Below are 14,296 nucleotides of genomic sequence, written 5' to 3' on the forward strand. Positions count from 1 at the left end.
TATATTTTTTTATCAGTACTTAAATGATCTGCAGCAGTTCGAGCAATAGTCTTCCGCACACACTTACACCACATGGTGCTTTTTTGTGGCGATAACATCAGTGAGGTTTTAGCATTTAGATCTTCCCTGTATGGAAAGTTGTTGATTTCGCAAAGTACATTTTCTTTTGGGGCTTTGTGTGACCACAGCTTGAAACAAACATGATTACATCAGCCTCATGTAAACCTCCGCCCTGATAACATCAAGAGATGCTGTGTACTGTGTACATGCAATTTTATCTTAAACACAAATATGTTGCTTCACCCACTGTACATAACAACACAACAATAACTGCTAAACCTAATCTAGGTTACTGAAAAGACGATGAAATCTTACTGTTTTTTAGAGTTGATAATGAACAATCATCTGAGAATCAGTGAATGAACAGCTCCATCCACTCCACCTCCAGCCATGACTCAACTCTGACATTAACAACCTGTATTATTCTATGATTTAACTAACCATTAACCATTTTATTATTAATCCTATATACCTTTGTTCTGCTTTACTTTTAAATCATTAAAGTTTTACTTCACAAATCATCCTGGCTTGATGCACCCCTCTGACTGATGAATGTAAAATGAGTACCTCACCGCTGGGCTGCTGATCTGTAGTTCACCCTGACCTGATGAAAGGATCAAGTAGTGTTAGAGTCAGAACTTGTAGTTCTGCTGAGAGGGTTCATCCCTCCAGCAGGTTCCATCTCTGCAGAGGATCTCTGCAGCTCTGTTAGAGACTGATGGGTTCTTGGTCACATCTATGAAGACTGGTGGTTCCAAACTTTCTCTATTCCACAATTATAGAGGCCACTGTGCTTCTGCGAACACTCGGGAGCTTTAGAAATACGTTTCTACTTTTGCTACCTTTGATTTCACGGCTTAGTCTTTGTTCTGACATGCTGTGTGAATTGTGGGAACTTATACACACAGGTGTGAACCTTTCTAAACTATGTTCAATCGGTTAAGTGTGCCAGAGGTGGACTCTGATCAAGTTCCAGACACATCACCAGGATAATTAAAGCAAACAGGACGCACCTGCCCACAGTCTGGAATGTGACACCAAAGGGTCTGAATACTTACTTATGGATTATTTAGTGCAGAATGATGGACAAAAACTGCAATTTTGTATACTGTGTGTCTTGATTTTTGCCTTTATTTCCCATTATGTAAAACACATTTTATAATTATGATAATTTTGATAAATCCCAAACCTGACCCAGAAAGATTCTATGTTTTGACAACATACTGAAAGATTATTCATTTCATGACAGTGTTAAAAAGAGAACTTGCACTGGATGGAAGTTAAAGCATAACCTGTCAACTTTAATATTAACCATGTACAGTTAGAGACAGAACACATGATAAAACAAAGAAGAGAAGCAGAAAACAGTGTACTTATATAAAAAAAGAAAATATTACAAAAAAATCCACCTATACTTGAATATATCTTAAATTGGTGTTATTGGAAGAGTGAGTGGTTCACAAGAATTTGAAAGAAAAATTGACTTTTTTAAAAAACTTGTAAGACAACAGGATTGCTTTTCTCTGGACTTAAAAAGAAAATCTAGCATAACGGAGCAGTCCTGAGAAGGTGTACTCATTGGCATAGATGTATACAGTATATATGTGTGTATAAATGTGTGGAAATGTATTCATGGACTCTTAAGAAGAGTTTAATATCTTCAGTTTTGAGTACAAGTTCTGTTGTTATTCCTGGCAGAAAATAATCTGGGGAAAAAAAAAAACTCAAGAAAAAAGGCCACTGAGCAGCCTCCAGTATGTACACAATATATGCATTTCCATCATGAACAAATCCAAACAGGCAATATTTAATGTGCTGAAGGTATAAGGTTTGTCCCTTTAGCATTTTGCTGTAAATGCAGGCAGTCTGAAAACTATACTAAAATAAGAGATTAATCTATGAGTTATTTAAGAAAACTACAAGGGAAGGAGTCATTCTTCAACCGTGCATATAGTATTATTAATATCATCATCATATGAAAATAAAACATGACAACTCTGGGAAAGGTTTATTAAAGGTTCAAACGTGTTGCACCGTGTGCTGCTTTCTGACTCTGAATCAGCTCAGACCTGGACTTTACATATTCTGTCTGGTAGAAAAGCAAAGTAAGTAATGTTTCGTTGTATGTAGAATATTCTAAAGAAGTCAGAGACAGAGTTATGGCTCACTTGGCAAACTTCTCTGAACAGCTGTCTTTCTGAGGAATCCAGGGAGAAAGAAAGGAATATTTCAACTTTTTTTTTCTTTCTTTTTTTTTTTTTTAAATTGAACTGTCCCTCTGGTTGTTTTACCCAAAGCAAAAATATCACAAAAATCTGGACATCAGGGTTCAGGTCCACAACAACACCCATCACTTACATCACGATATATAAAACATCTTTGTAATCACTGTAACCTGTGAAGCTGTAGACACCAATGAGCCTTTTGCATAATATGTTCTATTCAAATAGAGAACACACACTGTAATGACAATATTCTGTTATTTTCTCCTTTCTTCTGTCTGTGTGGTTCAGATCAGAACGAATCTATGACCTCAGACATCGCATTTCATAAAACACACCTGCTCATACACACCTGCCACTGCACCGTAAATCCTGTCCAAAGGCCCAGTCACACCAGCATTTAAAACCAGAGACATTCTGAGTTTGAATTTTTGCTTCAGGTCTCTTGACAGAGAGTCCAAAATGGAGGAAGCTACTAAAGCTGATTACCTATTAAATCTTATTTATACTGGAGCACAAAAGTTTTCTAATAAGTTTTTAAGAAGCAAACCTTATTTTATTCAAAAGATGTACATGTTAACAGGACTATTCATTCCTAATGGGACAATAAGTTCCATTAGAAAACATGTTATTTTATTTACATGTAGGTTTTGTTCCATTGACTGAGCTAATGAGTTTGTTAACCAACTCTTAACAAACTGCTCAAGAGTTATTTCCCACCTTCATGAACTCTTAATTGAAAGAAATGATGTACACCTCCAAGTTAAGGGCCCGGTACAAAAAGCCACTGTAACTGAGCAGCCCTAGCATTTTCCAGGCTTGTTAGCGTGTTAGCAGTAAGATAATTACCTAATACCCAGTTCATTACCTGAGTCAAGTCGCTGGGCCACGTTTTGGTGTGACTGGGCCTTAATTCCTCTTCTTCCTCCACAGCTGCCGACTGATTCAGTTACCTTCACTCACATACACTCTCCCTTCTCCTAACACACTCTGATGGAGGTCCTTAAGACTGAGTGTTAAAGTGTGTGTACACTTGTGTTACATTTTTGAGAACAGTTTAAAAAAAAAGAGCGCTGAGGAAGGAGAGAGTACGTCTATCTGCATGTCTACGAATATCTAGAGAACATACGACTACTACATGTGTACAAATGGCTATGCATGGTCCCTGCCATGTATTTAATCAGTACTGTAAGCTCAGAGGAAGTCGGGCTTCTACTCTTTGTCAGGAAATATAGGAAAATAGACTTTCACAAACACATGCATTCCTCAAGAAAATGAAAAAGTCTCAACAAACACAGTAAAACCCTGCGGAGAGACAAGCATGTGGGCTGTTGTGGGCATTTGCATGTGTATGCATATGTGTATGTAAAAGATGTTGTTACACTGATAAATGTAATGGAAGGTGGTGTGTGTGTGTGTGTGTGTGTGTGTGTGTGTGTGTGTGTGTGTGTTCTGAGGGCCACAACAGACGTGAGCTTCAGAGAGGATGAAGAAAAATAAGTTTGTGTAAAACTGAATGAATGGGTCGTCTCTCTCTTCAAAAGATTTTTCCTTTCTTCTTGTTCTTTTCCATCGTCCTGTGTGAGAAACGAGAAAAGTGATCAGAGAACACTACTATTGTATTTTTTACAGTAACATGAAATACAGAGATCATCATTAGGCCTCACAGGCACCTTGAGAGTACACTGGAGCCAACTTAAAGAGTCAAATCACTTCAACAGAAGGTCTTGAGACTTCTGCCTACACACCATCATGACGGAGATTAATAACGTTTCCTTGGTGTAACTCACAGCAGTGAAAAATTTACAGGGAGAGTAACTTTTTAAAGCACTGACAGAGGAAACAAAAGTGTTTCTGTCTTTTCACGATTAATATACTGAATGTATTACTGATTAAAATCAATGAATAAACAGCATTACCGTGCAATGTGTCAAACATTCATGTGTGTGTGTTAGCTTGGATATATAGCAGAGAATATTTACCAAACTATCATTCATCTAGATACCATGTTTTCTGGCTACATGAGGTGGAGTTGTGAACATTTCGTTGTTAGTCATATTGCTAACCTTTAGAGGTCAGTGAGGGTGATGTTATATAACTATAAGAAAATGTGTTAAAGAAAATTCAGCTGCAATGTGGTTAACGTCAAACAACCTCTCAAAAGATACCATGTCATATGCATCAATTAGTATCCATTCTGCACACTTCTGATGGACAAATGAACAGTATAGTCAGTTAAACGGACAGACGGGTTATCGGTGTGTGAGTGTTACTGACTTGGAGGCGTCCAGTTTCTGCTGCTCGAGGATTCTCTGCTGAGCCTCCCAGTTGGCCTTCTCCTCCTCAAACACTCGTCTCTTCTCCTCCAGCTCTTTGTACTGCGCCTCCAAGTTCCTCTTCATCTGTTCGTGGCGCCGCTCCAGCTGAGGGTCACAACATTTCATACACTCACTCAAACATAACTTCAAGTTGCGTGTTCCATTGTAATTGCACATGGAATGACCTGATCCTGCAACTACTGGTCATTCGTTTACATAATATCCAATTCATTTTTGAGCTCACTTTTCTGCTATGAAATGTAGCTCTTGTATCAGGCTAGGCTACACACACGTTAGCTCTCTATCACCGTCACTATTTCCCTCTCACTCTGTATTTTCTTTTGGTGACGTTTCATAATGATTATGAGAGTAATATCTAAATCATCTAAACGTGGATACTGGTAATCTACAGTAAATACTTAGGCATCACTGCAGTATGAAGGCTTTGAACAGAACATATATCCACATATATTTAAAACCAAGAACAACAGCTTCAGGTCACATATTTTAGAGGTTAATTATTTGCATAATTTTTTCACGCCTTCAATGGAGGCGATGGAAAACTACAAGGCACCATATATTACTAAGATCATGTTCGCAATAAAATTTGATTCTTCTTCTTGTCATAACATAATGTTACTGCTTATTTTACTGAAGGTTGGAGCTTATCACTCATATTTCTATAGTCTGCAGCAAACCTGCTGTAGTCACATGACTCATCAGCCTGCCTGACCTCAAACTGCTACTGCATACCCCTGAAAAACACACACACACACACACACACACACAAATCCTTCGACCCACCTCAGCCTCTGAATCCTTCAGTTTCTGCTTCTTCTCCTTAACCTTCATTTCAAAGACTTGTTCCATTTCTGCCTCCATCTTCTTCATTTTCATCACGTGCTCTCTACGCTCCTCTTCCATCTGTGCCAGGGGACTCCTGTTGATCACAGAAATGAGGTAGAAGTTAGTGGCTGACGTAGCTGATCCACACTCTTTATACAGTTGGCTAGCACTGCACTTAGCCCTTTCTACTCTGACTGTCTGTAATCTGCAGTCATTGAGGATGGACCACTGTTAGGAAGCAGGGAGGCACCGGCTGGATCCGCAGAATCGGTGTCCAGGTCGATGCTGGCCTTGTTAAGCAGGTCAGTATCAGCCAGATGTAACCAATCCATACTGACAGCTGTTTCATAAAGTTTAGTGTTTCTGCTATCAGTTACATTAACTCAGTCACAGTGAGCTGCAGTGCATCCCTCTCATGAAACAACAGTCTGATGATGTAGGGATAAAGTGACAGAGACCACTGAGTTGGGGTACGTAATAAGTTTTTCCCTGAGGACTCAGAGGTAACTTGGTACAGACCGTGAGCACTAAACCAAAGATTCTTCCTGAAACTTATCCAACCTAATGAGTCAGCTTTTGAGGCCTTCTGTACTCTAGAGGTAGAGCTGCGGCTTTGCAGAGAATGGAGCAAGGCCTGTTCTCCACTGGCTCCGGGTTTCTAACTGTAACTCCTTTTCCCCTCCCAGCAGAGAGAAAAGCTGTGGCATCAAGCTGGCCTCTAGTGTTTCAGTATGTGTCTTTAAAACCGAGGTCGTACTTAGTGAGCTGTCCCTTGGTCTTGGAAGTGTCCACTCCGTTACAGGTGACAGCAGCAAGTTTCTTACTGCGGTAGTTCTCGTAGTGGACATTGTTGGTGACATCCTTTAGATCCTGCATATGGGTCCTATGGAAGGAGTGAGGAGAAGGAATGAATTGAGAGAGAAAGCAACAAGGAGGTTTATCTATAAAATATAAACCTACAAATGTAGTAGTATATTCATCTTTTTAAATTCATTTTCTGTAAGCTAATGAGGCAATTAGAAGAAATCTGTTGATCTCTAATGGACTTCGGTTTGACAGGAATTAATAAAACTGATTCACTCATCAAAGGATCAGATATTAAACTGCATTCATGAGTCTGAGTTTGGAAAATCAAGTCAAGCTAAACAGTAAAACTCTGTCCCACCTGATCAGCATGTTGCGGAGAACAGTGAAGTCGCAGTGTTCCCCATTCTCCACTGAAACACACAGGAGAGGAGAGAGGAGAACAGAAAGGGAGGAGGAGAGACACACACAGATATTAAAATTACTATACAAGAACACTTCTCATGGTAATAATCACAATAATTAGTATCTGGTCTCAAGGGAAACTGAGCTAGAATATCAGAGCCTCTACAGATATCTGCACATACAGCATGACTGTCTTACAGGTGGAAATGAACTCTGGGTAAATGGTTGTCGGTTGTGTGTTCGTATACAGAGGCAGTCCCAGCAGAAACACAGGTTATTGTGTTTTTGGTGAGTAAAATCAATACAACTGTAGTGTGTGTTATTTACATGAGAAGATGTATGATGGTGGTACAGACAAAAGATCAAAAAATAAAACAAAACTCCACCAAGTTAAAATGACTGTTTCTAATCTCAATCCAGACTTGGTTCACACACACACACGCACACGCACGCACACACACACACACAAACACAAACACACACCATAGTATGTAAAGTTCATTCACTCATCAGTTCTAAAAGGAGAGGGACGCTGAGGGGAAGGTGTTTTCAGGTGTAGCTGGTGTGTAAAGTGACAGTAAAAAAGGCACGCTACATTATCAGCTGTAGCAGCACATTAACAGACAACAGCAGAGGGCGAAGAGACGTCAGGCCATGATCACATAGGATGGTTTTAATATGAGCACTGAAATGGGTTTGTGTCAAAAACAAGCTAAACACCAGATGTACTGGAGGAAATAAGTTGAGAGAAAACACCTCTACTGCCAACCTATTTTCAGAATCATTCCTTTGTTTGTTATTTAGACATGTTTGTAACCTCTAAGACTAAAAGTTGGTCCAGGTGACCATTAGCTTGGTGACTATTACCTAGTGTTAGCAAACTTAGATATTGTTATGTAACTTACATTATGGAATTAATTAGCTTACCTTATTAGTCTGGTTTATTTCTTATTTTGCTTTTATGATTAAACAATTTAAGCATTAAGTTTGCTAAAACATAGTGCAACAGTGGCACAAGTAAAGACTGATTAAAGTGCCACCAAACAGAATTTTTAATTAACATTTGCTAACATTAGCCTTAGCCACCATAAGCCACTGGTCATACCAGACCAAGAGAGGCTGTAGCAGTAACAGCAGAGAGTACTGAAATGGGGGGTACTGAAAGGACTCTTTAATTACAAAGGAATTCAACATTTAAGATTATTCTCAAAGGTTAATCACCCTCACTTTAATTATGCCCAACAGTTTACAGCTGCTGATGATGAGTGAACATCTAAAGAGGAAAGGGCACATGTTCGAGTATATGAAGTGTATTTAGGTTGTAATAGGCTCAGACCTTTTGACAGTCGATTGTGCAAATGAGCCATCAAACACACCTGAGCCTTAAAGCTGCACAAGCTGAAGGCACAACAGTAAAAGATAGTATTGCCTTATAATGTTGTTCTGATGATTTTTTTTTCCCCACCTGATGAATGTACATTTAATATTAACTTTCCTTTTAGCTCTGTTTTAGTTTCCACCAAGTCTTGAGAAAATATCTGGCTCTTTAGCTGCTAAATGCTCCACAGTGTTTACTGGCTAGCTTCATCTGTCTGCTGTTTGAAAACAGCTGCCAGCTGCAACTGAAAGCAATATTCTCATTGGTCTCATTAATATTGAGACCAATAACACAGACCAGTTAAGTTGTGGCTATAAAAAACAAAACAAAACAACAACAACAAAAAAAAGGTAATAATTCTCTGTAGGCCCCTACAAGTGAGCTCTTTCACATTACACACAGCCATCTGACCCATTTAGTTTAAAAATCTGACTAGTGCAGCTTTAATATCTTCTTAATGATAGAAAAACATTAGCTGTTGAGCAGGAGTGTTGAGTCTTTTGGAAAGAGAGACTTCACCTCACTTTAGTACAGTTGATCTGTTGAAGCCAGCAGGACCTGCATTTTAGTTCACTCTTGCATTTGATCTAGAATATTTACCCCTGGTGCTGCAATGAGAACAATGAGGAATGACGATGTTCTCTGATCTCCTGTTCTCTGTTACTACTGACTCTGAGTTTTATATTTGAGCACAGGAAAAATGCCTCCTATCTGATCACAGCCTGTCACTGTTGGACCCACAGATGCCACATAGTTAGAACAAACACAAGTTCTTGGTCAGACAACAGTAAACAGAACTGGTCTAGTTTCAACATTGTACAGTTAGATGATTGTACAAGACACGGTTACACGGTAAGATGGGATTCTGGAAAAGGACTGCAAGAACTGCTGCTGAGGACGTGTGTGGTGAATCTCCAGCCTCCTCTTCATCAAATACGCTGCTCCTTATTGGTTAGCCTCCACCCGACTGGCAGTAAATCATCATCAGGGGAGCGAATAAGGAGGACACCTTACCATTGATGAAACTTAAGCAGTCCCGCCCCTTGGCATCCCAAGCCAGCCATTGACCTCCTGTCTCTTCTAGAGGAGGGAGCTCTGACGGAGGGGAGGGGTATGGTTTTTCAGTTACTGTCTGTGCCCAGCGGGGGCTAAATCTGGGTCTGGAGCAGCTGGGTATTTTATGGCTCAGACTTGGCCCAGTTTGGACCCAGATGCGGCCCATGTTTGGCCCAGATTCAGCCCAGATTTGGCCCAGATCAACACCATAGCCTGCATGTGTCCAAGCTAACTGGCTTAAAGAGGTTTGTAGAGGGAGTGTGGTTATTGGAGGGGGTGTTATATGAGGGTCTATGCATGACCAGCTGTGGACAGTCTCAATGAGGGAACAAGTAGAGGAGCTAAGTGGGGTCAAGGGTCATAGGAAAAAAAAAAAAGAGTTGTAACTGATAGTAAACAGATCTCATTTATTGATGAATGGCAGAAAATACCTGATGGACACGCCAGTCTTTTATTTTAATCCATGTCACTTCTGTTTGTAATCTGTCAATCAGTGAGACATGGACATTTATGGAAAATTGCCTCTGTCCATCAGGTGTTTTGAGCCTGAGTGCCTTATCTACTAGCAGTGTTTATTAAGGCCATGGTGATGAACTGCATTGGTTTAATGAATCAAGAGCACACAACTTTATTTAAAACATGCAACAACGAGTATGTATGTGTGTGTGCAGGATTTCTTTTGCAAACACAAAGTCTCTATATAGCCTTACATTAAAAGTCCAAGTATGCTAATGAGTGAGAATTCATGATACCAAGCCACATGTTATCTTGATGACTTAAATAAGCTGCTACATGCCCTTCTGCAAAACACTAACTCACCATTAACTGCTCATGAACCTATAAGCAATGTGTTAGGATGGTGGATCCCAGTCCTTGGTCCAGTGATACACTGAGGCCTGCACACCTTTCTCACCCTGCACCAACACAACTGATTCAACTCAAACCAAATACAGTAGGCTGAATCACGTGGTAAAGCAGGGCTGAGATTAAACGGTACCGCTACATTTCATACCACAGGAGCAAAGAAGGGAACCACGGCATTAGAGTGATGTTTCTATTGCAGCTGTAGCTTCAGCACCAAACAGCCTCTAGTTTTCTCCATGACTATTCACAGCATCAGACCTGGGAGTGTATGAAGGCTTTAAACCTCTTGAGAACACCAGACACACAGGAACACTTGAGATATAAGTCAAGTACATATCGTCAAATGAACCTTACAGGGTCATTCCTTTCTTATTACAACCATGATCTTATTTTTTTAATTTTAGCCATTAGACTTATCAGTAATAATAACATTATACTCTCCATGTTAATTACCAAGATCTGGGAGCACAGTGACATCACGAAAATGTCTGAAAAACGCGGTTTAAAACAAATAGTGAAATTATTACCCAGCTGTTTGACCAGCTGTACTTGCTGTAGCTGTGCACACACAGTTTTCCTGTTTAGTATGAGATTACTCAAAACATTTCACTTTGTTCCCAGATCTCAGTAATTACTGTGGTGAGTACAGTATTGTTATGACTAATAGAAAATAAGACCCAGGCTGCAATAAACTGGGATTACAGTGAACATTCAGAGAGGTTGTTTTATGGCTCGACTTTCCAATTAAGTGATAAGAACAAAGACAACAAAAATAATCATTCACGTGTCCCCCTGCTAGATCACCAGCTCTTATGGTAACACCTGAAATACACTGTGATGACTGACGATAAGCAGAGACTTTAACTATTGTTTAATTATTCCTTAGGCAGAGAGCATGTCTTTTAAATCATTTATGAAGTGAAGCAGCAGTGCATGTTGGGTTTTGCTCTGATGTTGCCTGGTTCGTCTTCTCCTTTGATGGGTGTGGATTAAAGTGGATTTATCTGTGTGATATACTCCACACTGTTTGAGAGTTTGAGCGCTCTAAAGCTCAGTGTAAATCAGATTATGATTCATCCACTGATATTTCTTTTTTTAACATTGACATATTTTTGATAAGGAATCCTTAAATCCTTAGATTTATGACCAAGATATGAACTGAATCAGACATTTTGCTAGTGGAAACTTTTCAAAATAAACTTGTCAGCACTCTCTGGTGGACAAATCATGTACCGGCAACACTGCCTCTAAATCACCCCAACATGCAGAATATTTGGGATTTTTTCTTATTTATTACTCATTGGCTAACACAGACATCATTACGAGTATTTCTGTGATAAACTAATCTCAGCGATGTTAATATGCTGTTAAAATTTACACCAAATGACACAACGAGGATAATGTAACATTTTTGACATCCAAGATATAAATAGAGAACAACATGGAGGCCACTGTGCAGCGACAAATCACTGTTCAGTGAATGGATTTGTGGTTAGAACAATAAATCCAGGCCATTGGGATACTACTGTACCAAAAAACACTACATGTGCAGTCACATGTGGTGTGTATAGTCCCATTGAAGAGTAAACACCACAGCAATATCTACACTGACTTACTGATATCTAATCTGTAAAATAAATAAAAGAAATCTAAACTATGTCATAATAATAACTGTCACAAGAATGTTTTTAGAAACACAAGGTCTTCTTACTGTGGACAGTGCTCCACTTAGAGGCTCATTTAGCATTGGGGTATATCATAGGTGTTAGCAAAGAGCATTTTGACCCACATCAGGAACATGTGAACGTGTCAATGTTCTTTTGGTCTCAAAATAATATGAATATATTCATGTTCTTCCTTTGTGTTCAAATGTTTCCAAAATATGGTGTGTTCTAGTGTTTGGGAAAGTTTTAGTGAATATTCAGCCCAAGTCTGATCAGAGCATTGGTTTGACCATCAGCCTAATGATGAGACAGCACAGCAACAGAAAAGTGGAGGGAAAGGAGGGATGGGAGAGTTTGGGGGACACTCTGAGGGAGGAGGAGTAGAGGAGAAAATGAGGTTGAAATAAAGTGAAAGATGGTTTTGTTTACCAAAAATGCCCTCTGTCAGTCATGGAAAAGAATAGACAAAGAAAAAAGAAAAAGGAGAGAAAAGAAAGAATGAAAAAGTGAAAGACTGATAAACGGTCAACCACAGAGCAACAGAGGTATATTACTTTATATAAAGATAGATACAGCATATCATCTTTCAGGGGACTTTAACACAAATGAAAACACCAGTAGGAGCAACAACAGTTCATTGTGGCTAATGGTGAAAAGGTGACGGTCTGATGTCAGCTGAGTCAGTCAGTCAGTGCCCACTGCCGTACTGATACAACATATCCCATAATATGCTACGCCAATCGTCCTATCGGGGTCGAGACCAATTCTGTCTAAAAGACTGTGTGCATGTGTGTTTGTGTTGAGGGAAAGAAGGGCAGGTATATAAGGTAACAATGTAAGAACTGCCAGATAAATTCATTACTTGTCAAACTGTAATGATACTGGCATGACTCTGTGCCTTCAGGTTAAGGTGCCAAAATGAACTGCAAAGCCCTTGGTTTGAATCTGGCCTGGAAACCATTGTAGTCATCTCTCTACTATTGCTATCTTAATAAGCCAAACAATGAAAACCATATAAAATGCCCCAAAATGTTATTTTTAAAAGTGACATCTGAATGAACTCAGACAGTCATGCTCGTCCTACCCATCTACTCTATTATTTACTTGCTTGCAGACTTCATCAGGATGTTATAATGTGCAGGCAGATTCAAGCTGATTCTAACCCCGTCATCTAGACACCCTCACCAACCAGCTGGTGTCAATTATGACTGCTCCTCACGGTTTCCCAGCTGTGAACGCTGCTGATTGCTTTTGATGGGAAAAGTTGGAAGCGTCATGGCATGAACCTGGTCCATGTGGCTGAGTCTCCCAAGCTGGTGGATTAACTGAAGACACTTATACAGTCCCCAGTAATCAAGAAAAATTCTTAAAGGGAGAAGTATCTTGGCTTGGGGTGGGATGATGTAAACTAAAGTAACACTGACAGACACAGAAAATGAAAACTGAATAGACACAACAAGCTAAAACAGAAAGAGCTGCGGTGGATAAACAGGCAACAAGACACTGGTGGAGTGGAGATAATGGGGCTTTACCACCAGTAGATGAAGACAGTCCCAGGGCTAGACTACCACCAAATCTAACAACAAATAGAAAGGTGATGTCACTGTAAACTCTGTGAAAACCAGTGCCAACAAAGACAGGAAGAACCGCAAACTAATTTTATCACCTCAAACATTGCCATCCAGTAAAGCACAAAGACTACATGCACACAGATGCAAACTCCAGTAATTAGACCAACCCCCTTAGCTTAAACTTACTTCCAGTTACAATATTTCCTTGTTTACATTTTGACAAGTCATTATTTTACCTGGCACTTAGTACATTTGGTGGATACAGAGGGTCCTTGTGGAGAACATGCACTGTGTCCAACACTCTCAGGAAAACAAGCTTCATCCATTCCAACAAAGAAAGTACTGTGACAGCTGGACATTCTCAAACACGTCAAACCTCAAACACCAACATGCTTCGGCTTCTCTCTCACATCTGTCACTGTCTGACCAAGGTGCAATGACATACAGCATGTGGTGTCAAAATTATTTAAAATGCCAAAAAATTTCCAGATTTCTCATAAACCTTCAAGGTGCAGCTTGGCCACAAAACAGAAGTGGCGTTCTTCCTTTCTAGCACTGGACCTTCGAGAACCTACCTTCTGCCACGCCCACGGGTACTGGCGACCTCTGACCTTCTTGCCGTTCACCTCAATCACCACGTTGCTGCCGACTACTGCCAGGGGCATTTTCTCCTGGAGTGAGAAGATATACACATTTCTGTACTACAAACAGAAGCTGTATCTGGATGGAGCCACTGCTCAGTTTCATTGGTTGCTTCCTGTGGCCACTGTATTAATGTTTGGGTTGAGATACTCAAGTCATGTTGATAAGTATTTTTACATGAAAACTCCTGTCTTCACCCAGCAAGATGTATATGTGTTCTCTCTCACTTTGTGATATAGAGACTACTTAGTGAACTACTGTGGCTGGAAAGCTAACAGCTAACACACTGCAGGGATAGGCCAGCACTAACGCAGGCCAGGAACATGCTAGTGCTTTAGCAAATGGAAATGGTGTACTTTGCTCTCAGTACTGTTTTTCATGTCATTCAATAGAATGAGAGTTACTGAAGAGTGGAAAAAGTGCTCTCAGTTAGAAAGCTAGTTAGACAAATTTGTCTTTTGGTGAA

General features: G+C 39.8%; 1 protein-coding gene across 1 annotated transcript; it reads right to left on the minus strand.

Moving 5' to 3' along the window:
* Positions 1 to 1,334: 1,334 nt before the first annotated feature.
* LOC108879805 (septin-7) lies at positions 1,335 to 13,807 on the minus strand. Its single transcript, XM_051069263.1, has 6 exons — positions 13,764 to 13,807; positions 6,612 to 6,663; positions 6,204 to 6,329; positions 5,405 to 5,540; positions 4,560 to 4,705; positions 1,335 to 3,859 (listed from the first exon to the last, which is right to left on the minus strand). The coding sequence occupies exons 2-6, from the start codon at positions 6,620 to 6,622 to the stop codon at positions 3,820 to 3,822; spliced, it is 459 nt and encodes a 152-aa protein (XP_050925220.1). The 5' UTR covers positions 6,623 to 6,663; positions 13,764 to 13,807; the 3' UTR covers positions 1,335 to 3,819.
* Positions 13,808 to 14,296: the final 489 nt, after the last annotated feature.

The sequence above is a fragment of the Lates calcarifer genome, unplaced genomic scaffold (assembly GCF_001640805.2).
Source record: "Lates calcarifer isolate ASB-BC8 unplaced genomic scaffold, TLL_Latcal_v3 _unitig_754_quiver_1859, whole genome shotgun sequence".
Taxonomy (NCBI): domain Eukaryota; kingdom Metazoa; phylum Chordata; class Actinopteri; family Centropomidae; genus Lates; species Lates calcarifer.

Coding starts and splice junctions, on each gene's coding strand:
- LOC108879805 (XM_051069263.1), bottom strand. Junction 5,541..6,203: donor ACCAAGGGACAGCTCACTAA/GTACGACCTCGG, acceptor TGTGATCAACAG/GAGTCCCCTGGCACAGATGG. Junction 3,860..4,559: donor CAGAAACTGGACGCCTCCAA/GTCAGTAACACT, acceptor TTTCTCACACAG/GACGATGGAAAAGAACAAGA.